At 41.0% G+C, this 22,673-nt stretch overlaps 2 protein-coding genes across 13 annotated transcripts; one reads left to right on the forward strand and one right to left on the reverse strand.

Moving 5' to 3' along the window:
• Window positions 1–585: 585 nt before the first annotated feature.
• mynn (myoneurin) lies at window positions 586–13,791 on the reverse strand. 6 transcript variants are annotated; one of them, XM_077509556.1, is made up of 9 exons: window positions 13,481–13,790; window positions 12,545–12,592; window positions 11,001–11,268; window positions 8,193–9,133; window positions 7,599–7,758; window positions 5,918–6,096; window positions 5,746–5,838; window positions 4,428–4,553; window positions 586–2,805 (listed from the first exon to the last, which is right to left on the reverse strand). In XM_077509556.1, the coding sequence occupies exons 3-9, from the start codon at window positions 11,264–11,266 to the stop codon at window positions 2,396–2,398; spliced, it is 2,175 nt and encodes a 724-aa protein (XP_077365682.1). In that variant the 5' UTR covers window positions 11,267–11,268; window positions 12,545–12,592; window positions 13,481–13,790; the 3' UTR covers window positions 586–2,395. The 6 variants fall into 6 exon arrangements, with proteins under 6 accessions (XP_077365682.1, XP_077365683.1, XP_077365684.1 ...); XM_077509557.1 differs by lacking the exon at window positions 13,481–13,790 and adding an exon at window positions 13,372–13,442; XM_077509558.1 differs by lacking the exon at window positions 13,481–13,790 and adding an exon at window positions 13,119–13,308.
• On the forward strand, window positions 13,498–22,357 carry pdha1b (pyruvate dehydrogenase E1 subunit alpha 1b). 7 transcript variants are annotated; one of them, XM_077509562.1, is made up of 13 exons: window positions 13,813–14,371; window positions 14,897–14,917; window positions 16,066–16,215; window positions 16,639–16,704; window positions 17,343–17,516; window positions 17,673–17,799; window positions 17,870–17,961; window positions 18,037–18,129; window positions 20,052–20,207; window positions 20,604–20,675; window positions 20,876–20,943; window positions 21,168–21,276; window positions 21,753–22,357. In XM_077509562.1, exons 1-13 carry the CDS (start codon window positions 14,312–14,314, stop codon window positions 21,915–21,917), a joined length of 1,353 nt encoding a protein of 450 aa, XP_077365688.1. In that variant the 5' UTR covers window positions 13,813–14,311; the 3' UTR covers window positions 21,918–22,357. The 7 variants fall into 7 exon arrangements, with proteins under 7 accessions (XP_077365694.1, XP_077365688.1, XP_077365689.1 ...); XM_077509564.1 differs by having other exon boundaries at window positions 13,814–14,371; window positions 16,066–16,158; XM_077509568.1 differs by lacking the exons at window positions 13,813–14,371; window positions 16,066–16,215 and adding an exon at window positions 13,498–13,553.
• The last annotated feature ends 316 nt before the right edge of the window (window positions 22,358–22,673 follow it).

Consider the following 22,673-nt stretch of genomic DNA (forward strand, 5'->3'; position numbering starts at 1 on the left):
TTGTATTTTTTTTTATTATTTTTTTATCAATAGCAACATGAGTATAATCATTTTTACATTGATAACTGTCAAATTGTCTATCTTCATTAAAGCAGGCCAGTTTGACCCTTGAAACTGCAGGGCTGAAAATGAGTCACAGTTCAGCACTGCTGATAACATTTGATTCCACTTTAAGTACATTTTACTGTACTACAATAAAATTCTTTTACAGCTTGATAAAATTTCTCAAAGGTCGAGAAGAATAAAGTTAAATGTGATCATATTACAGTCAGCTACATTTAGTAAAAAAAAAAAAAAGTATGCACAGGCAGAAAACTCAAATGGGGCGCCTCCTACTGGCAGGTTTGTTGAAATACATTGCAGTTAACTTGAATCAGATGATGCAGAAAAAGGAAATAAAACCGGCTAAAGCGTGTATTTGTTATATGAGGAATGTAATGATGCCAGTGCCACAAAGCATCACAAAAGTTGACTGCACATTATTAGCTAACATTAAACCCCCCCAACCCAAAAAAAACAAATGGATTGATCAGCTAACAACGTCAGGAGAAATGAGACAAATCTAATAAAAAACACATTTGTCTATTGAATCGCTTTTTTATTGAATGGTAAAGTTTTCATCAAGTTTTCATAAGTGTCACGAGTATTTACATTTACACGTCCATGAAAACCATATTGGAGAAAACCAAAACCCTCGCACATTTGGCATCTGCGAAAAGGTGAAGACGCACGACATCATCGCGGCATGACTCAAATGTTGCAACGCGAGTGCGGCTGGCCTGTCAGATTATTCACTTCAGGCGACGCACGTGAGCATCTTCTTTCTAAAGCTTTGAGCTTTCTAAAACCTCAAATTTGTCACAACAGGAAAAAAGGATCACGCGTACATTATCGTACTTCATATACAACTTAAGGTCTTTGTACTAATACACTTTTTGTTCTCACCAGTAAGACTGACCCAACTGTGTCTCCACACAATTCACATTTCTGTACACTAGTAGGACAACTTTGGCATACGAGTGGAATAACTAAATGCTACAAGCGAGGAACTATAGATGTTAACTAGAAGCAGTAGTGAACTAATTCTACGATGTTATGCGTAGTACTAGTAGCAGACAGTGGTCATCAAGTACACAGTTTTGCTTCACTGGAAACTTGTTGTTGTCCTAACGGTATGTCAAATATGTCCAAGTAGTGATGACCAAGAGTGAATGTACTAGTTCACTCTTGGTCATCATTAGTACGCCAATACAGGGCACTAGTATAAATGATGAGGGTGCCCTAGTAGAATTGATGTACCGATGTAAAATATGCTTATAAAATACCGATGGCCGATTACAGATTGGTATGTTGCCGTTTTTATCTTTTATGAATATTTCATTTGTGTGCACTGCTGCTGCATGGGCTACTAAATAAAAAGTTTAATTTGATTAATTTTAAAAATATATCTCATGCATGTAATAGATTCTTTTTTCCTTCCAATTAATTTCACTGGGTGTCAATTATACGTGGGCTTTTGCCCTGGTAAATTTGACTCTATTGGAGTACATTTTGACACTATTTAGAAAGGGACCAAATAGACTCAGTATTAAGAGTAAAGTAGTAAACTAAGTTTTACACTAGGAAGAGAGTAAAAGTAAACATTGGGAGAAAAACCCCCCAAACCAAAACAAATAAAACTCTCAACCTTCAGCTTGGGAGACTGCCACACTACCACCTGAACTATGCCCCTCCTACTGTTTGCTTTTCCCCAAGAGGCCAAAAGATCGTTTTTGGTCTCTTGGAGTTAGGAAGCGTCCATGCAATCATGTGCTCAGCTGCAGCTGAAATTAGTGATATATACAACTGAGGGAGTGGATCGGCTGTGACTCAAGGTCGGGATTTCGTTCCTACCTTGAGTCACTTTCATTTTTTCCCCCAATTCTTTATTGTACTCTCTTCCAAGTGTAAGTATTAATCTAAAACCGAGCCTAACTCTAACCCTAACCCTAACCCGGTCCCTATCTGAATAGAGTCAAATTGACACTACAGTGTATGTGTAATAAAATAAATCATCAGACCAGTGTTACTTGTGTACTAAGGCTGTAAGTAATTAGAGTAAATAAAGATCAGGCAGTTGCTCGATTATTTTGGCCCATGTTTGAAGGGACAATTCAATCAGACCAACGATGAATCGGTTAGTGAGCATTTGGATGCAAAAGGCTACCAGATTACGACACATGCCTACTCAATGCGCCTCGTAGTGTTGCTCGTAAAACGTAAATGTGTACATGTAGGCCAAAAGTGGTACTAGTAGTGTAAAGAAGTGAACGAGCATATTAGTACATGGACCCGAAAATTGGCGATCAAGGATATGGAATCAATGCTGTACCACACGACCAAACGTTGAGCGCCGTCACTGAGGCGGCGGCGCGTCGCCTTCCATGTCGTCCACCGTGCGGATGATGACGATCTGCTCCAAGCTCTGCGCCGGCGATGGCGGCGGCCTCAGCTGCTCCACCAGCGCGTGCAGCGTTTCCGAGTTGATGGTGGACACCACGGGCTCCCCCTCGAAGGCCCCTGGCGCCGGCTCGGGCTGGGAGATGGGCGTGTTGCTGGGCTCCACCTTCAGCTGGTGAAGACTGTCGCTCAGGGCGGCGCCGTCGGACGACGGGCCCACGCCCACATCGCCCACGTCGCCGGCCTGAGGTGTTGCCGGTTCCGGGTTGCTCGGCTCAGCTTCGGGGATGGAGCTGAGGCTTTTGCCGTCCTTGCCGAGTTTGCTCTGCACGAAGGCGATGGGGTGGCTAGACGCCAGCATGACCACTGAGGGGAGCGAAAGGAAAGGGCAAAGGTCGTCAAAATGGCACTTTAACACTTCTAAAAGACTATAAAAACCACAAGTACGCATTGCACTTAAGTAAAAGTAAGCTAGAAATCACCAAGGTGCCCTTTTCACATTATCATCTCAAACTTAAAAAAAAAAAAAAAAAAAAAAAAAAAAAAAAAGCTCATTTGCTCCCAATAACGTGTAAATACGTTTTTTTAAATGTAAGTGTCCCAAAGACGTATTTATACGTTTTTTTATGCTAGAGCATACAGAAGGCTTTGATGCAGCCTCTCAGCTGCAAAGAACGGTTGCAGAAATGGTAGTTATTACACAAACGGCCAGCAGGTGGCAGCAGAACAAAGGAGATCAACCAGGGCCATCTAGAAAAAAAGCTAAATGACTTTCAATTTTAAATAGATTTGTGAAAACTGATTAAACTTAGCTCTCTTCTAATGCTAATTGCTACAAAACGGAAACAGATAGAAACATACTTTTTTTCCTGATGAAAAAAGGGACTTTAATCTTTCTTTGGGTAGGTTCCATGCTTTTATAGCAATTGAACAGAATATTCTGTGGGCCTTGCAAAATCAGTCAAAATCTAGTAAAACAGCTGGGAGCGAACGGAATTGCTTCTGTGAAAATGGCTGGGAGTGAATGAGTTAAGAGGCACGAATGATGCAATAAATAAAACAATGAACAGACTAAAATCCAAAAAAGAAAAAAAAAAGAAGAAGAAGAAGAAGAAGAATCTGTACGTAACCTACCTTTGCGTCTGTCTGCTTGTTCTGCACTGAAGCATGACAACGATCCACTTTTAACCAAACAGGGCTTACTCAAAAAAATCTTGAGGTGACAATAATGAGGCGCGGCTCGGCTCAGGAGTAGGCGGAGCCTTCACTGAGCAATACGTTTCAGTTTGCAAGCTGTGTACTTTTTAACAAGAGGACTTAATATTTCTGAAAGTTTGTTTTAATCAAGAAAAACAATATGGAAAAAAAAGCATATTTATATCTAATTCCGTTTTTGAGCAATTAGCAATATAGCTAAGTTTCATCCTTATTCACATTCCTGGTGAAAACTCTGTCAAAAAGAGCTTGTTGCAACATGGCCCTGGTTGATCGCTTATTCTCTACTGCCACCTGCTGGCCGTTTTTTAATAACTACTACTGCTTCAAGCATTTTCTCCAATTCAGAGGCTGCATCATCTTCTGTATGTGCTAGCAATAAAAAATAAAAAATAAAAAAAATATATAAATACGTCTTTGGGAGCATGGTGATATTTAAAATAGAACGTATTTACCATATATGTTTTTGGGAGCAAATTAATTAAAAACGTGCTCACAGTTTTTTGCAACATGACACATTGTTGCCATCTAGAGTTATGTTGGAATTAGTGGAAGTTTCTTTTGAATGCAGACATTTTTGTTACGCTGCGGTTGTTTTTTTGTTTTTGTTTTTTTAAGTCCTCTGGAAATAAATTAGAGCTGTATTTGTGTGTTGGAGCATTTCAACTGTTCAATCAGCAGCTGAAAGCGACTGTCGCTATCATTTTTTTTTTCTTTTATTAAAACAACTTCCACAAGCATGTGACAAAAACGGAGCGGTCGTGTTGGCTCACCTGCCCGTGCTCTCTCTTTGTGCTGTCGCACTTCGTCGGCGTGCGCCTTCTCCTGGTGTTTGATCATGTTCTTGACACTGGCAAAACGATTGCCGCACAGCAGGCACTGCACACCGTTGGTACCGTCTGAGTCCACGCGCACGCAAAAAACCCCCAAAACAAAACAAATAAATAGCAGCAGAAAATGAGTGAGGTCTGAGGGGTCGTTGTCGTCAACATTTGTAAATGTTGAATGTACAGAAGCACATTGCATTCATTTGAAAAAAAAAAAACATTCAGTTTTCTGACTAAATTTTTGGGGAGCTTTTTTTTTTTTTTTTATGTTTTTTTTTTCTGATTTTTTTCTGCTTTACTGAATATTTTTTCTGTCATAAAAAAAAAACAAGGGAAAAAAAAATATTCAGAAAAACAGGAGGAAAAATTACTCAGAAAAACAGGAGGGAAAACATTATGCAAAAAACAGGAAAAAAATATTCCAAAAAACAGAGCACCAACTTCTGTTTTTCTGTGTTTTTTTTTGTTTTTTTTAACCTCTGAACTCCAAGGGACTTGTTGCAGACCACTCATCTGATTATTTGAGTGGATATACATGCCACTGCAAGCCGTTGAAGTCACAGGGTGGCCATCTTGTTACTCCCACCTTGCGAACAGACTACTGTATAAACTATATGGTATACGTACAGGTAAGACGAACAGCTCGTAGGCAGCTAGTATAAGGCCGGAGGCGGGTTGGTGGGGGGGGGGGGGGGGGGGGGGGGGGGGGTTGTGCCGTTTTGTTTTTTTTCCCCCCTTGTTAAAAAATAAATAGTGAACAACCCGGCACAAACTCCGGCCCTATACTAACTACCTACGAGCTGTATATGTCTCACAGTAGTCTGCTCGCGAGGTGGAAGTAACAAGATGGCCGCCCTGTGACTTCAATGGCTTGCACTGGCTTGTATGGGCTATCGGCTATCCAGTCATATATACAGGTCAGTGGTCTGCAGCAAGTCACTTGGAGTTCAGCGGTTAAAAAATAAATAAATAAATAAATACTCCGAAAAAAGAAGTTGATGCTCTGTTTTTTGGATTTTTATTTTTTTTTATAAATAATGTTTTCCCCCCCTGTTTTTCTGAATATTTTTTTTCCCTTTTTTCCTCAGTAATTTTTCCTCCTCTTTTTCGGAATAAAAATTTCCCTGTTTTTCGGAATATTTTTTTTATGACTGAAAAAAATATTCAGAAAAACAGTTCCCCCAAAAAATTAGTCAGAAAAACAGGATTTTTTTATTTTTGAAGTGAATACAAAACGCTTCCGTATTAACGAGTGTAAACTCACCCGGGTGAAGTCGCCGCATGTGTTTCTTCAACTCGGACGACGTGACGAAGCTGCTGTCGCACTGTGGCTGGGAGCACTTGTACGGCGTCTCGCCTGGACGCCAAAACGGGGAAAAGCGGGTCAAAACGAGAGGATGCAGTCCGACCGGCGTTGCCCATCAATGCCAACTCACCCGTGTGCTTGCGCGCATGAGCGATGAGCGAGGACGAGACGGAGAAGGACATGCCGCACAGGTCACACTGGTATGGCTTCTCGCCCGTGTGCCGCCGCTTGTGGTAGGTCAGCGTGCTGGACTGAGCGAAGGCCTGGCCGCACACATCGCACACATACGGCTTTTCGCCGCTGTGCAGCCTGGAGGGGGTGGGGTAGGGGGGTCACACGTCAACATTTTGAAGGACATTTTTAAAAGTTAATTTAATTAATTAATTTAATAAAGTTATTTAAATAATTAGATTTATTTATAATACATATATATAATTAATTATTAATCAATAAAATATATATAATTACATATAATTATTTATTTAAATAAATAATTTATTTAAATATTTATTCTTTGATTATCTAATTTATTTGAATACATATTTAAAAAATATATATTTTTTACATAATTAATTTAAACTTAATTTCGAGTGCCGCAACATTCCAAGCTGCACTGTTTTCACTAGTCAAAATTCTATAGTTTATAGTTTAGTTTATATATTTTGGTTGAATATTTTGATGTTTAAAAACTGTTTACTTTCATTTTGTTTCATGTGCCAAGTTTAGTAAGCTACGAATAAACGTGAAAATGTTGTGAATATTATCAGCTTGAAATCTTACTCCTAAAATTAGTGTTGGGTAAGTATTTTGATTAATTAATGCATTGCAACGTTTCTCCCCAAATTCATATCAATTCAGTGACTCCTCTGAATTGATTCACCATCTTGCCACTGGAGGGTGCAAAATCTATATGGGCACACTTGGGGCAGTAGGCAGACCTGAAGCTAGAAATATTTTATTAAAAAAACAAAAAACAAAAAAAACAAAAACAAAAACAAAAAAAGTCATCTTAGTTTTATGACAATCTTCAAGAGGTAAGAAGTGTCACGTGTCATCTATTTTTATTTTGTACTCGGTATGCACGAATAAATTACTATTGTGCACAATTTCATTTTCAGACGCATTATAGTTCAGAAATGTGTGGTCACATACCACGTATGTTCACATGGACATGACGATAAATATTTTTTGAAAAAAGAACAGGTACTCCAATTATTTTGTTTCTATTTCTTACCGAAACAGACAAAGCATTAAATCAATATGGGATTGAAATTGAATCAAAACGCAGCCTAAAGAATCAAAATCGGATTGGACGGTGAGTATGACGAAAAATAAACTTTTTTTGATTTATATATTCACATACGAGTCAAAACATTTGAGTCAAATCTAATTGAGTTGTAAAACATTGATTGTGCCAACTATTTGTACACATTACATAAAAATGGGAATAAATAAAAAATTTGATTCATCTTTTAATATATAGTTCTACAACTAATTATATGACATATTACTGTTGGCATAATAAAGGCTTTTTTTTTTTTTTTTTTTAAATAAATGAAACATCTTCAGTGGGTATACCTGTGATTTTGTTGGTTCATATTCCCTTCAGTAATATCCTAATACAGCCATATTTACAGTGGTGATAATGACGTGTAGGGGTGTGAATTGCCTAGTACCTGACGATTCGATTCGTATCACGATTCACAGGTCACGATTCGATTCGATACCGATTAATCCCGATACGAATTTATAAGTCGTTTTTTTTAACACCCCTAATGACGTGCAATGTTCCCCATATGGTGGTGGCCTACCTGACGTGGATCTTGTAGTTGGAGGAGGTGGCGAACTTGAAGCCGCAGCGCTCGCACGTATACGGCTTCTCCTCGCCGTGGTGCATGCGGCGGTGGGCCACCAGCTGACACTTCTGAGCAAAACACTTTTCGCAGTCGTTGCAGCTGAAGGGTTTCTCACCTGCCGCAAAACGTGGAGGACATTGTTTGTTAACAGGACCTTTTCCTCACATTTTAAACTCAAATGCAGTATTTCTTGTAGTGAATTTGCCAGTTGGTATTGCAGTTCAAATATGTAGCGAGCCAAGTTATACCAGCGTACTTGCTGAGTACTCGCAAATAAGGAGTACCCAGGGTTTTTCCTGTGTAGGTAATGACCAATCATGGCTCAGTTTGCTGACGAAACCCAGAAAACAGGTGAGCCATGATTGGTCGTTACCTACTTACTCAGAACAGGTGATATCATCTTCAGTTGAAAGCAAGTGGAAAAAATAGTTTTTACACAAATGAAGACAGTGCTCTGCTAAGTGCAGCGTGAAAAGGGCTATCATCAATAGATAAATTTGGATTTTGAGTGGACTTTTTTTAATTTTTTTTATTAAATCTGCTGTTTACCTGTGTGCGTGCGCAGGTGAGTCTTGAGCTGCGTTGCCTGCCGGAAGGTTTTGGAGCAGAAGATGCAGATGTAGGGCTTGAGGCCGGCGTGGATCTGCTCGTGCCTGCGCAGGCTGCACAAGTCCTTGAACACCCTGTTGCACTCGATGCAGGTCCGCGACGTGTCTTCCGAGGGGTCGGAGGGGTTCTGCTCGGCGCCCTCGCCCGCTTCCGCGCCGCTATCGTCATCCTCGTCGTCCATTTTGCTCCTGCCGCGGGTCCGCCCCCTGCCCCTCCCTCGGCCCCGCCCGCGTCCGTGCCGCGGCTCGCCGACGCGGGGCCTCTTGGGAGGCGGTTCGTCCAGCGAGGGGCTCCAGTCGGCCGACGTGTCGCCGAAATCCTTCAGGCTGGCGTCGGAATCCTCCAGGAAGTCGTCTTCGGTTTTGACCACGCTGAGTCCTCCTCTTCCTCGCCCTCTCCCTCTTCCTCTGCCCCTGCCTCGGCCACGACCCCTCCCCCTGTGGGCGGAAAGTTTGGGAGCAATGTCGGCCGAGGTGCTGGGCACCGCCGGACCGTCGCTTGGACTATCTCTTGCCTCATCCAAGCAGGCAGTTTCGCCGTCCTGTGCTTCTTGCGATTCTTGGCCTTCCTGGCTTTCTTGAGGTTCTTGGGTTTCTTGAGGTTCTTGGGTTTCTTGGGGTTTTTGAGTTTCTTGGGGTTTTTGGGTTTCTTGGCCTTCCTGGCCTTCATTCAGCCACGCACCCGTAACTGAGACAATGGAAAGAGAGACCGGGGAGCGAGGACTGGCCGGAGAGCCAGGACTGAGCGACGGCGGACCCGTTTCTTTGTCCAACTCGGACGCCTCGCTGGCCTCGGACGAGTGAGAAATTCCTTCCAGGTACTTTGTGGCATCGGACATCCCCAGGAAGATTGCGGCTCGGCGGACAGCAGATTGTCTGGTGCTGAAAAGTTACAAGTACATTATCAACGATGGTGTAGCAAGTTAAGTTGCAATCTATTGCCAATCTGACGCTAGCATTGGCGCAACTTTTGACATCAAATATAAAAAAGGTTTGACAACGCTTCCATTTTTCTTCCCATTCACCTTTTACATTACTTCTTATCTTAGTTCATTAGGTATGGAGGACCAAAACTGCCAAAATTCAAAACAAATAAATGACTAAATAAATAAATAAATAAATAAATATATGACTAAAAGTAAAAATAAAAATGGATTAAAAAAAAAACTATCATTTGAAAATTATATCCAAAAAAATATATAAATGGAAATAAAAACAGCAAAAATTATATATATATATATATATATATATATATATATATATATATATATATATATATATATATATAAAAAATTGTATTTAATTTTTGAATTGTATTTTTTTATATCCGTTTTTATTTTCACTTTTAGTCATTTATTTATGTATTTATTTTGTCATTTATTTATTTTTAATTTTGTCAGTTTTGGGCCGCACTGCATTTGAATAACTTTGGACAGTACGGCCCAAAACTGCCAAAATTAAAAACAAATGACTAAATAAATAAATGACTGAATAAAAGTGAAAATAAAAACGGATATAATATACACACATACATATATATATATATATATATATATATATATATATATATATATATATATAAAATCTTTTTCACATTTTATTTCCGTCTATAATAGGTAAGGCTGAAACAGTAGGTGCGTTTCCATTACCCTCAGTTTTGCGCAAAAGGCATGTTTCGCAGAAGTAAGCTGGTAATGGAAACACCAGATTTTCGAAAAAACTCAAATATCGCAAAACAGTTTTTGCGCTCTCATGAGGTGGTTTTTGAGACGTATCGAAAAAAAAGTATTTCGCAAAAGTGTAATGGAAACACTTTTTGCGCATTAGTAGTCATGTGACACCCGCCCGGTCACGGAGGAAAGGACTGTAACACGTTGTTTATGTGTATTTTTATTAAACTTGCGATTACTATTTGTTTTGAGAATTATTAATTTTGGTTTTGTATTTTAGTTTTACACGCTGAAGTGATTTGTATCAGATACTGCACGTAAAAGAGAGAGAGGTGTAATCGAGCGAGCCCCTTTCGAGGAGAACTTGAAATCCTGTCCTGCCATGTCTAGTTAATTTAGCAGGGAGGACGCCAGAAAACATCAAACTTTTAACTATTTGTAACCTGCCTTTTACCCAGCCTCTGCGTGGGAACAATAACATTTTAGGATTACAGGAAGTAGGAAGTACGGGTCCACTCGCTTTCGTGTCGGAACTGCTTGCCTACTGCCGAGGAAAACACACACCACCACCAACACTAAATGCCCGAAACCACCCGATGAGGGGTGAGTGTTTTTTTTTGTTTTTTTTTTAAAGTACCCGATTTTTATCCTTTATTTCAAGCAAAGTCAACGTGGTGCCCCTTAAGGTTGCTGAGGGAATTCCAACTCCCCTCAGTACCGTTCAAATGATTAATTTGTCGCAAACGACGACCTCAATTATCCCTACGGTGGCAAGTAACCAAGTACAAATACTTTGCGACTGTACTAAAGTACAGTAAGTCTTAAGAGTAATCCACTATCTAAATAATTATTGGTTAAATCAATAATCAATTCTTTTTCGATTACTCCTTGTACCGCTACATTTTTGGATAAGGATTGTGTTTAAAGGATCGTTTTCTCTAAGAGGAAGCACTTTAAATTCACACTGTGATTAAACAAAAGATCAAATTTTTCTGTGGAAACTGATACAGTTGAGGCTGGAAAGAAAATAAATAAATCCTGTAGGAAAGTGATGGATGAATGACAGGGAGGCAGCCTACCTGCTGAGGTTCATCTGCCCCGTGTAGACAAACTCCAGCAGCTTCTCCAGGGCGTAGCGGCTGACTTTGTCGGGGTCCAACGTGGTGATGTCCTGCTCCTTCTCGGCCTGGGCGGAGAAGTACTTGCTGAACGCCGCCAGGACGTTGCGGTGAGCCCGGAACTCCACGTCTCGCACCATGATGGTGACGTCGCACAGGAAGTCCATTTCCCGCTGCTGGTGCAGACGTTGCAAGAGAAGCTTTCCGTGATTGGCGCTGTGAGCCATCGCTACAAGAGAGTAGACATTGTTGTACTGTTAATTCTCTTTTGTTTCATGTGTTACTGAGTCCACCTCAACTGGGAGGAGCATATAAACAGCATGAAGCAAGCATGCTTGGCCTCTTATTTGGAGAAATGTGTGGGTGAAGGAGTGAGAACAGACGCGAAGGAATACATCAAAAAAGTGTGTTTTAGTAAATTGTAATATTTTTACAGTGTGTGGGATGGGTAAGACTACATTTTGAAAGAAGTGTGTGGAGTGAGCATCATTGTAAAAGCTAGGGATAGACCGATAATCGGCCCGTGTCGATATTTGCCGTTTGACAAATATCGTCATCGGCCATTTTAGGAATCTGAAGGTCGATAAAGCAGTGAATACTTGCGAACGTAGCAAATTTGGGGTTTTCATCAGGAATTGTAAGATGTTCACAGAAAGTTTTTACTTGTTGTAAACACATTTGGAACATCCATCCATCCATTTTCTTGACCGCTTATTACTCACAAGGGTCACGGGGGTGCTGGCACCTTTCTCAGCTGGCTCTGGGCAGTAGGCGGGGGACACCGTGGACTGGTTGCCAGCCAATCACAGCGCACACAGAGACAAACAACCATCCACACTCACAAGCACACCTAGGGACAATTCGGAGCGCCCAATCAACCTGCCATGCATGTCTTTGGAATGTGGGAGGAGACCGGAGTGCCCGGAGAAGACCAACGCGGGCACGGGGAGAACATGCAAACTCCACCCAGGAAGGCCGGAGCCTGGACTCGAACTGGAGTCCTCAGAACTGGGAGGCGGACGTGCTAACCACTCGAACACCATGCCGCCACATTTGGAACATATACAGACAATTCTTCGCCGCAAAGATCTTTTGAAACGTTTTACGAACCCGAACAAAAACCCCCAAATGAGCTACATTCGCATACATTTGTCACTCAGTGGGATGCAAGGAACTTTTAATTTATGGATCTATTTAAATTTCCACTTTATAAAAAATAGGAACTCCTGACATATTTTAATTTAAAAATAAAAATCTCAGCTGGCTTTGGGCAGTAGGCGGGGGACACGCTGGACTGGTTGCCAGCCAATCGCAGATTTGTATTTATTTATTTTTTTATTTAGCTACCTGCTATTGTTTTAAACAAATGTGTAAATATAGTTTTTTTTCCCTCCATTTGACTGCAAATGAAATATCGGTTATCGGCCTCATTGACTACTAATAATCTGTATCGTATCGGCCTTGAAAAAACCATACCGATCCATCTCCAGTAAAAACTTTCTTACTGTCAGTGATGCGGAGAAGTTAAGTCCTCGATTAGTATCACTTGTGATCTGCAAGGAAAAGATTGCGTTAGGATTATCAACAAGGGTTTTTTGGGTTTCAAGGTAAGGTTTTCAGACAAAGTCAAGGTTCACATTTCGGGTTTTTCCAAAATTGGGGTTCAAAGTCAGGGCCAAGTTTAGGTGTTGCACACTAGGTTTCAATATAAGGTTTCGGCTCATTTGTTGGGATTTTAAATAAGGGTTTGGGTTTCTTAGCCAAGCTTCAAACCAGAGTTATGTTTTTAAATCGGGTTGGGTTTCAAAGCCAGGTTTCCCGTTCGGGTTCAGGTTCGTAAGCCTATTTCAAACCAGTTAGCGTGTGTAAGGTTTTTTTTTTAATCGACATTTATTAAGCATTCCTAACTTTCCAAGAAGGGCCAAGACAAGGGAAGAAGCAAACAGTTGCGGAGAGAAGCGTGTGGAGAACAGTAGCTGTCGACTAATAAAGAACGAGTTTTGGAAAATAAAAGCTCCGTCCCGCTTCCTGAGTAGGCCTTCGTCCAATGCTAATGCTAATAGCCGCGTCGTTGCTCGCCTTCAAAACGGCGCCGTTTGCTATTTGGGGCGCGGTGTCCACATCCCAGCTGATAAGTTCGACAACACGCCGGTTCCTAAGAGGTTCTGCCGCCCGCTTGTCTGTTCGGGCTACTCAAATGGAGAAGCTGGAGCTAAAGCGAGCTCATACGAGACCAAAAGGCGCGGAAAACATTGTGCTCTTATTTCGAAGGATTCACCGATTGCGCCGGCGGTAGCCGACAATAAGTTAGCTCAAATTGTAGCAAACTTACAATTTGGAAACAAAATATGCAAACGTGTCGTCAGTGCTCGGAATTGCTTAGCTGCAAAGCTTTATTTTTAAACTGATTGTAAGTAAATAAAACCAGTAAAGTACTGTACCTTGTAATATCCGTGGTCAGCCTCCGTTATCTCGGGGACTGTAGAGATCTCGCGAGACATGGGTGGCCGCCGAGTAAGAATGAGCCGCTCGGTTGATGAAATCAGAATTGCACATTCCTGCGTGACATTATTGTAGCTTAAGCTGTATACATATTTGCATAACTTTTGTTGATTCATATTTTGCACCTCATTATTTGTCTGTGTATTATAATCAGAGGTGGGTAATCCAGGTCCAGAAAGTAATAACCCTGCCACAATTTGGCTTTAGTCACAGGAGGTTCTCCTTGACCGATTGGTAACTTGTTTACCTACTGGTTGATTTGATGCACCTGTGGCTAAAGCCAAACTGTGGCAGGGTTTTGTGTGATTGGTCTTCCACCCCCCCCACTCCATTTTTTGTTTGATGACTCGCTGCATCACTTCATTATTGTTCGATGCTATAGCACCAACTGTACTGTCAGGGCTCGATGTTTTTCTTCTTGTTTTGTTGTTACTTGTTCTGTACTTCTTCAGTGGCTGATACTAACAGTAGAAGATATGTTTCATATGACCAATAAGCATGATTCTAATTTACATCAAATACATTTACGGCCACTGGACAAGTCCTTATTGAAAAAAATCACATGTAAGCGGTGACATTGAATTATAAATTTACATAAAATGGGCGGGATCTAAAACTAAGCGGGCTTTAGAAGTTGATGCAGAACAATTTCACTTCCACACCGTTTCCCCATCGGCCTCATTTCGGGAACGGACAGCAGCACTGTTGTCTCGCGGACACCACAAATAGTCTTTAATCCGTTTAAAGAGTCTGCTCGCCGTCTACTAAGCATGCAGAACATGTTAACCCTCCTCTCCAACGCGCTGTGTCGGATCACCGGCAGGACTGCGGTGAGTGTTCCTGCTGCGGTGCTCGTCTTCTAGCGAGGCTTTTTTTTTTTTTTTTTTTTTTTTTTTCCCCCTCCTCCGGACAAGCTAAAGATGCTAACCGCGCAAGCTTGGTGCTGCTGGCCAGGCTGACTGCTGGCTGACCTTGCCAGAACCTCATCCAAACACTTCTATTTACATTTCCTATCTATTTCTTTACTTGGTCACTTCAGGACATTATTTGACTTAATGATTGTGACTATGCATGTGTCACAAAACAATGTATGTATAATGCAAAGTATAAGTGTGCGTCATGATCAAAGTTGTCTGTTAGCACATTCTCTATTGAAACAATAGTGCGTCTTTGTTCTAATAGAATGACTTTCACAACCCTCTCTCTCAGCACCTGGATTACATCTTTGCCAGAAATACAGAATGCCTAAAAAAAATATAGTGTGATCCTGCTTCTTCTTCCTCTTGCTCTGTCGCTCACAAATCTACATTGATGTTTCGCTTCTTGTCCCTCTTCCACTTCCACCGGAACCCCAGGGAGCCCAAACCGTATCAGAGGTAAGCTGCTCACCTGCATTCACCTGCTCACCTGTTTGTTGCTAATCTTTTACGCCTGCTGCACCTTTTATAATACTTGTTTTTTTACACCGTTAGTGACACTTATTACATTTAAAAAAGTAATTCATTCTAAAATCATGGTAGTCAATTAAACTCTTGTCCTTAGAGCTGTCGTACAAAGTATTTTTCCTCATGTGCTAGTATTCCAAAGTTGTAAGTTATTTAATGTCGCTATGCAAATATCTCAATCTTACTTGTATAACATTTTCACTAGGGGTGTGAATTGCCTAGTACCTGACGATTCGATCCGAATCACGATTCATAAGTCACGATTCGATTCGATATGATTAATCCCGATATGAATTTACAAGTCGATTGTTGCAATTTTTATTTTTATTTTTTAACTCAAATTTAGAAAATATCATTCGGTAAACTTGTACATGTACACTGTTAGAATTGTATGAAAATATATTATTTATTAATCTGAAACTTCAGTCTTATAACTGTGAGCCACTGTATTTAACAAACAGGTTGTAACCTTTTTCATGTTTGAACAGGATTAAAATAACATATTATTAAGGCTTAATGTTCCATTAATATAACATTCTTCCATGCTTAAGGTATGAAAGTTAGACATTTTGTTGAATATTTTTCCATCAAAAAAAGGATGTTAAAAAATCGATTCGGCTGGCTATTGAATCGATTCGAGAATTGTGTGCTGTAGTATCGCGATATATTGCCGAATAGATTTTTTATTTTTTAACTATAAGATACACCTTATTTATTTCCTGTCCTGAAGAATTTGTCATTCAATACTAATGATGATGGGTAAAACAAACAAACAAAAAACTCAAATGTAATTATTGACAGCAGAAGATAATGACCTAGGTTTCGTTAGTTTCTGTTAATCGTGAATGGAATTTTGTGACTGTTCCCTCAAGAATTTATTCCTCAGGAATCCCGGGAAGTGGTTTTGTGTAAATAACGTCATATCGGTGTAAACACACTGTCACTGCTCAAATGTGAAATTATACACACACCGTTGGACTGCCTCAGTCTCCATTTTTGGCTTCGAGAAGCTCCGTGCTGAGCCCTCCCGGTAACCTTTCTCGGGCCGGCTCTGATTGGTTGGCTCCTGTGCTCCTCAGTTGCTGATTGGCCTATCGGAGTACGTCAGTCTAACCTCGCCGGCGGCGCCCGACTTGGCACAGACACAGCGGCTGCCCCCCAAACCTCCGCCGGTAGTCTGCGCTCGAGCCACCGCGCCGCCATTAGCTAGCACGCCGTTAGCCACACCAGTAAGAAGCGGAGACGCTGGCCTACTTGCCTGCCTGTCACTAACGTTTTCTTTCTAAACGCTTTTAATCAGGCTTGTGCCACCTTACAATCTACTTGGGTACATGATCAGTATTCCTTCTTATTCTGTACTGAAGTTGGGGTGACAAAAATTGAATTATGCAAAAGCTGTAAAGGGATGAATTCAATTGTTTTTTCTCTCAATTGTGTAGTAATAGTTGAAGACAGCAAAATGGAAGTATGCGCGGGATATTTGACATTCTTTTTAACTCATACATTCAAATAATTTGACCCGTGTGAAAGGGATTTTTGTTGCACCTTTTGACGCGACCGATAACCCTCATAGTGAATTGTTTTTATGATTCTATTGATGACTGTTGGTTTAGTGTGTTAATGGCGTGTATGTTTGCGTCTATGTCTCCCAGGCTGCCCACGTCACCGCTTCCCGCTCCTTTGCTGACTTTACACCTCAGGTGACGTTGGACATCAAGGTGAGCTTGAAAAAGTGCACATCGGTGTTGACATGCTTTGAACTTTTTTGAATCAACATCTTTCCAATTAACTCATTGACTGGCAGCCATTTTCACTGAAAAGAATCCCACTTCGCTCCCGGCTGTTTTACTGGATTTTGACTGATTTTGCAAGCCCCACAGAATATTGTTTTATTGCTATAAAAAAAAAGTGGAATCTACCAAAAGAAAGATTAAAGTCTCATCTTTTATCAGCAAAAAAAGTATATTTTTATCTTTTTACGCTTTGCAGCAATTATCATTAGAATATAGCTAAGTTTCATTATCATTTACAAATCTGGCTAGAATTGTGGGGAAACAGCTTGTTTTCATCATGGCCCTGTTTGAGCTCTTATACTCTGCTACCACCTGCTGGCCCTTTTTGTAATTACTACCTTTTTTTCACCCGTTCTCTGCAGTTGAGAGGCTGCATCAAAGCCTTCTGTATGCTCTAGCATAAAACCTATAAATACGTCTTTGGGACACTGAACACATTTAAAATAAAGCGTATTTATACGTTTTTGGGAGCAAATTAGTTAAAAATGCCCTGTCCTATTCCAAACATTTATTTATTTCATTATTTCTGTGGTTCCCATTTTTTTTCCCCCCACCATCAACAGAAATGCGATCTGCACCGCTTGGAGGAGGGGCCTCCGGTGAAGGCGGAGCTAACGCGCGAGCAGGGCCTGCAGTATTACCGCACCATGCAGACGGTGAGGCGCATGGAGCTGAAGGCCGATCAGCTGTACAAGCAGAAGATCATCCGGGGATTCTGCCACCTGTATGACGGACAGGTGGAGTTCTCATCAGGCTATTTATTTATTTATTTATTTATTGATTTATTTATTTATTTATTCAAGTCAGTCAATTAACAATACCTCCAATCTGCATCATCAAATGGGCGTTGATGCTAGTAATTAAAAAAACAAAACTATTTTTGGTGTTGACAGGAAGCTTGTGCCGCAGGTGTGGAGGCTGCCATCAAGTCCACCGACCACCTGATCACGGCGTACCGCGCGCATGCCTACACGTACACCCGCGGCGTCTCCGTCAAGGAGATCCTGTGTGAGCTCACGGGTAAGACGGAGTTGGAGAAATAAGTCGAGCGGTTCAACGCCAAGCGACCCTCAGCTGTGTCGCTGCGCAGGTCGCCGAGGCGGCGTCTCCAAAGGCAAGGGAGGGTCCATGCATATGTACGCGCCGCGTTTCTACGGCGGGAACGGCATTGTGGGAGCGCAGGTGAGCGAGGAAACGTGGATCAAACTGGCGTGTTATGTAACAACGTATTACTGTCTTGTCTTGTTTTGTGTTCAGGTACCACTGGGTGCCGGTATCGCTCTAGCTTGTCAATACCTAGGCAACAGTCAGCTGTGCGTGACGCTGTATGGCGACGGCGCCGCCAATCAGGTAAAAAAAAAAAAAAAAAAAAGAGACTCATAACTGCAACAAATACTCGCCAATCCCGCTTTGATGTTCACAAAGGGCTAGACGATGTCCACAAAGTTTCTGGTTATGTTCCACTGGAATTTTGGAAATGGCCCTGAACCGCTATCCTAAAGGAAGTTTGTACTTGTGTACAGATGCCACAAGGTGGCAATGAAGCACTTAAAATTGAGAGGATCATAAAACATCAACCGTGCATTTAACACGTACAAAACCATGAAAACACGTTGCGTGAATAACTTTTACTCAGTTATCAAATAACCTTAGCTAGCATAAGAGCTAAAATGCTAGCGCATACTGACGTGACTTCACTTCACACATGGGCAAATACCGTATTTTTCGGATTATACGTCGTTCCAGATTATAAGTCGAACCAGCCAAAAAATGCATAATTAAGAAGGAAAAAAAACATATATAAGTCGCACTGGAGTATAAGTTGCATTTTTGTGGGAAATTTATTCGGTAAAATCCAACATCAAAAACACACATGTCATCTTGAAAGGCAATTTAAAATAAAAATAAAAGAGAGAACAACAGGCTGAATAAGTGTACGGTATACTAACGTTACATGACTGACATGCCTGGTAATGTCAGTAACGACGTAACATATTAAGAGTTTGTAGTGAGCAGTGACAGGAGTCGAAGACGGAGTGTTGAAGCGCGGAGCCAAAGGCTGGCGTTTTATTGACATCAGCTTCTGAGGTCTTAACAGCAACTCCCCACTCAATTGATTGCTTTGAATTCATTTGGACAGAAAGTTTACCGATAAAGGCTACTCTTGTCACCATCCCATGGAGGTCTCAGAGAAGTGAGCGTGCGTTTAGTTCGCAGAGGCGGTGCGGGGTTGGGTTCGCACTTTATGATATCATAACAGGTATTCACCTTTTTTGCATTTACAAATAAGCAAAATTAAAGGGACAGCAACATGTAAAATCAACTTTTTTGGAGCTTTTAGACATGTTAAAATGCTAATTCCTCACCAAAAACATGATGGAAATGGTGTTTTCCTCCATTCGCCCATCTCTGAGAAGTTCTAGGCTATTCTGCTCACCAAGCACCAGCCCCTCCCAATCGGAGAAAACGAGTGAGTGCTCACTTTATGATATCATAAAGTGCGAACCCAACCCCGCACCGCCTCTGCGAACTAAACGCACGCTCACTTCTCTGAGACCTCCATGGGATGGTGACAAGAGTAGCCTTTATCGGTAAACTTTCTGTCCAAATGAATTCAAAGCAATCAATTATCCTTCACATTTGCAATGCCAAACTGCAAAGACAATTGGTTGTTTTAAAATCCCACAAAGGTTCTGGCTGACACTTGTGTAAACTACAAGTAAAACTTATGCACTGTTGAATTTAACTGAACAAACAGTATAGTGGTAAGTGCGTTTGCTTTGAAAGCAGCAAGCCACTGGTTCGAAACCAGCCCAGGTTTATTTATTTATTTATTTGTTCCTCCTCGTCTTCTCTCTCCTCCATAATTTCTTGCGGCAAGGAGCCGTTTTGTTTCAAATGTTTATTGAAGAATTGGCTTACGTCGCGTGGCGTACTCAGAGGAGTACTCAAGCGTCAATCACACGGGGAGAGGCGGGATTTTACTGAACCGGGTGTTTACTTCCGTGTAACAAATCTAACCACAAAACCACTTAATATTTCATAAAAAAAATACATCGACATTGTGTCAGAGGTAAGATTTGATTATTATATGCCTATAGTTAACTTTTGGAAGGGCTTAAAAATACTGTGGTGTAATCCTTTAACTATAATTTTCTACAGAAAATCATCCTTAAAATTAATAAATTCTTATTTTAACTAATTTAATTCTCATGAAAAAGTTTCCATCTGTAAAAATTCATTTGAATTTTGCAACCCTTAACGCCAAACAGGGGCAGCTCTTTGAGTCCTTCAACATGGCCGCCCTGTGGAAGCTCCCGTGCATTTTCGTCTGCGAGAACAACCAGTACGGCATGGGCACATCAGCGGAGAGGGCGTCGGCCAGCGTCGACTACTACAAGAGAGGAGACTACATACCGGGGATCCGAGTAAGATTTGTGATCATGTGACACTTTATTAACCTTTTTGTAATGTTTCTCAATATGGCTACTGCTGATAAACTGAAAAGTGCTGGATAACACAGAAAGGTTTGTTTATGAGTGGTCCCATTGGAAATTGCTGAAGTTTCTGCCACCTGGTAGTGAGAATGTTTGGAGGTCAAGGGTCGCGGCTGCAGCAAGACCGTGTGCTGGAGCCGCCCCTGCGAGGACCGAGACTATAACAAGACGCCCCTCCTTGCGTCCTGGCAGTTGCAGGTGTGAGCATGCACTCAGCTATCTGATGCTCATGTATGATACTGCATACAAAAACAATGCTCGAGAGAAGATGATCAGTCAACGGTTTTTACCTTTTTGTAACGTTTTAACTGAGTCCTTCTGGCACAGGTGGATGGGATGGATGTCCTGTGTGTGAGAGAGGCGGTCAAGTTTGCAGCGGACCTCTGTCGAGACGGAAAGGTGAGCAAACACTTATTAGAAGCGCTGATCTGGTCACACATTACACAACCAACATTCTAATCTGGTATTTGTAACATGAAATAGTCTTTATTTCCAACAATATGAATGCAATACGCTTCCGTAAGATGTGCACCGATTCTGAACTGCCCCAAGATGATGCCCCAGTTAGTCAACAACCACATTCACTCTTTTTCTTTCAGGGTCCAATTGTGATGGAGCTCCAGACCTATCGTTACCATGGACACAGCATGAGTGATCCTGGCGTCAGGTGTGACTTTTTTTTTTTTTCTTTTTTTTTTTTTTTTTAATTATTCTTAAGCAGCGATCCAAAAAGTTGGCTGTTTTTTTTTTTTTTTTGTCAGTCCAAGTGACAAATTGCACTCTGGCTTGTGGAAGTGTATCATGAAGGCGAGGGTGTCACTGGTGTTTTTTTTTTTTTTTTTTTTTTTTTTTTTATTGAACTCTAATCATCTGTGATGTAACTTGCCGCAGCTATCGCTCTCGGGAGGAGATCCAGGAAGTGCGCAGCAAAAATGACCCCATCGCCCTATTGAAAGAGCAAATGCTCAGCAACAACATGGCGTCCGTGGAGGAACTGAAGGTAAGGACGTGAATTTAGACTTTTGCACTTAATTTCCTTGTCACAGTGTGTTTGATATTCGTTTTGGACAATTAATCATGACACCAGCAAAGTAGACTACACCAGCTTTTTTATTTTTTTATTTTAAGAAGGTCCGTCTGGTGAGAAGTAGAAGCTAACAGATGAAAACAATATTAATGGGACAACACAGAATGTCTCCACTAGATGGCACCAATGCAATTTTCTTGCTTTTGGTTTGGGCACACAAATAGTGACTAGACAGATTTTGAGCAAATAATGGATAGGTTCCCCAGAGAAAATCTGGATAATTGAATTTGCGAATACTGAACTTTTGCTACTCCACCACCAGGCAGTCTTGCTATCTTTTTCCGTAACTCGCTCATGTTCTGACACGCAGAAAGTAGCCTGGCGCCTACTGTTTACAAACATTATGAATTGGTGCACAGTATTCCTCATGCTCATATTGTTCTCTTTAGGAAATGGACATAGCCATTCGGAAGGAGGTGGAGGAGGCGGCGCAGTTTGCAACGGCTGACCCCGAGCCGTCATTGGACGATATGTGCAACCACGTCTTTAAAAATGACCCCCCACTGGAGGTGCGTGGGACCAACCCCTGGTCTGTGTTCAAGTCCGTAAGCTAGGCCCGGCAGCTGGACCTACAAATAGACTCTGACCAGAACTCTTCATCATCTGGGACTTTTTTCATTTTTTTTCTGTATATATATGTATAGATGTATTTATTATTAACATATGAACTAGATCTGCTGTTTCACCTGCAAGGAGTTTCTTCACTTGAAGTTGTTACAGTCAGATTGTATTTATTTAACGTTTGATGTGACTATTGTGGTGACTGCTGAATATGTTGAAGACTGAACAATGTTACGCAATACAGTATTTTTTTTACTCCGATTTTTTTTTTTAAGAAATATGTTTAATTGTATCCATTCACCAAAGTTATTTATGTTTACCAGCTTCCAAACGTACTTTCAAAAGGAGCACTTTAAATGTCTATGTTAACATATATGCCTGTTTCACAGCAAAGATTATTTACAAAGAAAAATAAATGGAAGTGTAAAATGTTGGCAGCCTGTGGGCTTGCAGCTTGCCTGCTATTCTCTCATCTCCTGCTCAATCTGGGAAACTGTTATAAAATAGCTATCAGTTGTCAAATTTTGTTTAAACCTTTTATTTTGACCATTCAAAACAAAAAATGACAAGCCACAATAAGGATCCAATATATTGTGTACTTCCGATTTGAATGGAAGACTTAAAATGTAAGCCCCTTCACCATTCTCCAAAATATACTAGAAAGAAGTGCAACTGTTTTTAAGAGTATGATTAAAAAAAAATGTCTCCAAATTTTTTTTGAAGTACTGAAAAACTATAATTACTTTGCA

This window comes from Festucalex cinctus, chromosome 20, assembly GCF_051991245.1.
Source record: "Festucalex cinctus isolate MCC-2025b chromosome 20, RoL_Fcin_1.0, whole genome shotgun sequence".
Taxonomy (NCBI): domain Eukaryota; kingdom Metazoa; phylum Chordata; class Actinopteri; order Syngnathiformes; family Syngnathidae; genus Festucalex; species Festucalex cinctus.

What these genes read in the sequence shown, in the direction of transcription:
- mynn (XM_077509559.1), bottom strand. Translation starts at nt 11,266, where the DNA reads ATGGCTCACAGCGCCAATCACGGAAAGCTTCTCTTGCAACGTCTGCAC. An exon ending in GGGCAGATGAACCTCAGCAG is followed by an intron (nt 9,134 to 11,000) that starts GTAGGCTGCCTC and finishes GTAACTTTTCAG; the next exon opens with CACCAGACAATCTGCTGTCC. An exon ending in TCACCTGCGCACGCACACAG is followed by an intron (nt 7,759 to 8,192) that starts GTAAACAGCAGA and finishes GTTTTGCGGCAG; the next exon opens with GTGAGAAACCCTTCAGCTGC.
- pdha1b (XM_077509562.1), top strand. Translation starts at nt 14,312, where the DNA reads ATGCAGAACATGTTAACCCTCCTCTCCAACGCGCTGTGTCGGATCACC. An exon ending in GCACGCCGTTAGCCACACCA is followed by an intron (nt 16,216 to 16,638) that starts GTAAGAAGCGGA and finishes TATGTCTCCCAG; the next exon opens with GCTGCCCACGTCACCGCTTC. An exon ending in CGTCCGTGGAGGAACTGAAG is followed by an intron (nt 21,277 to 21,752) that starts GTAAGGACGTGA and finishes TGTTCTCTTTAG; the next exon opens with GAAATGGACATAGCCATTCG.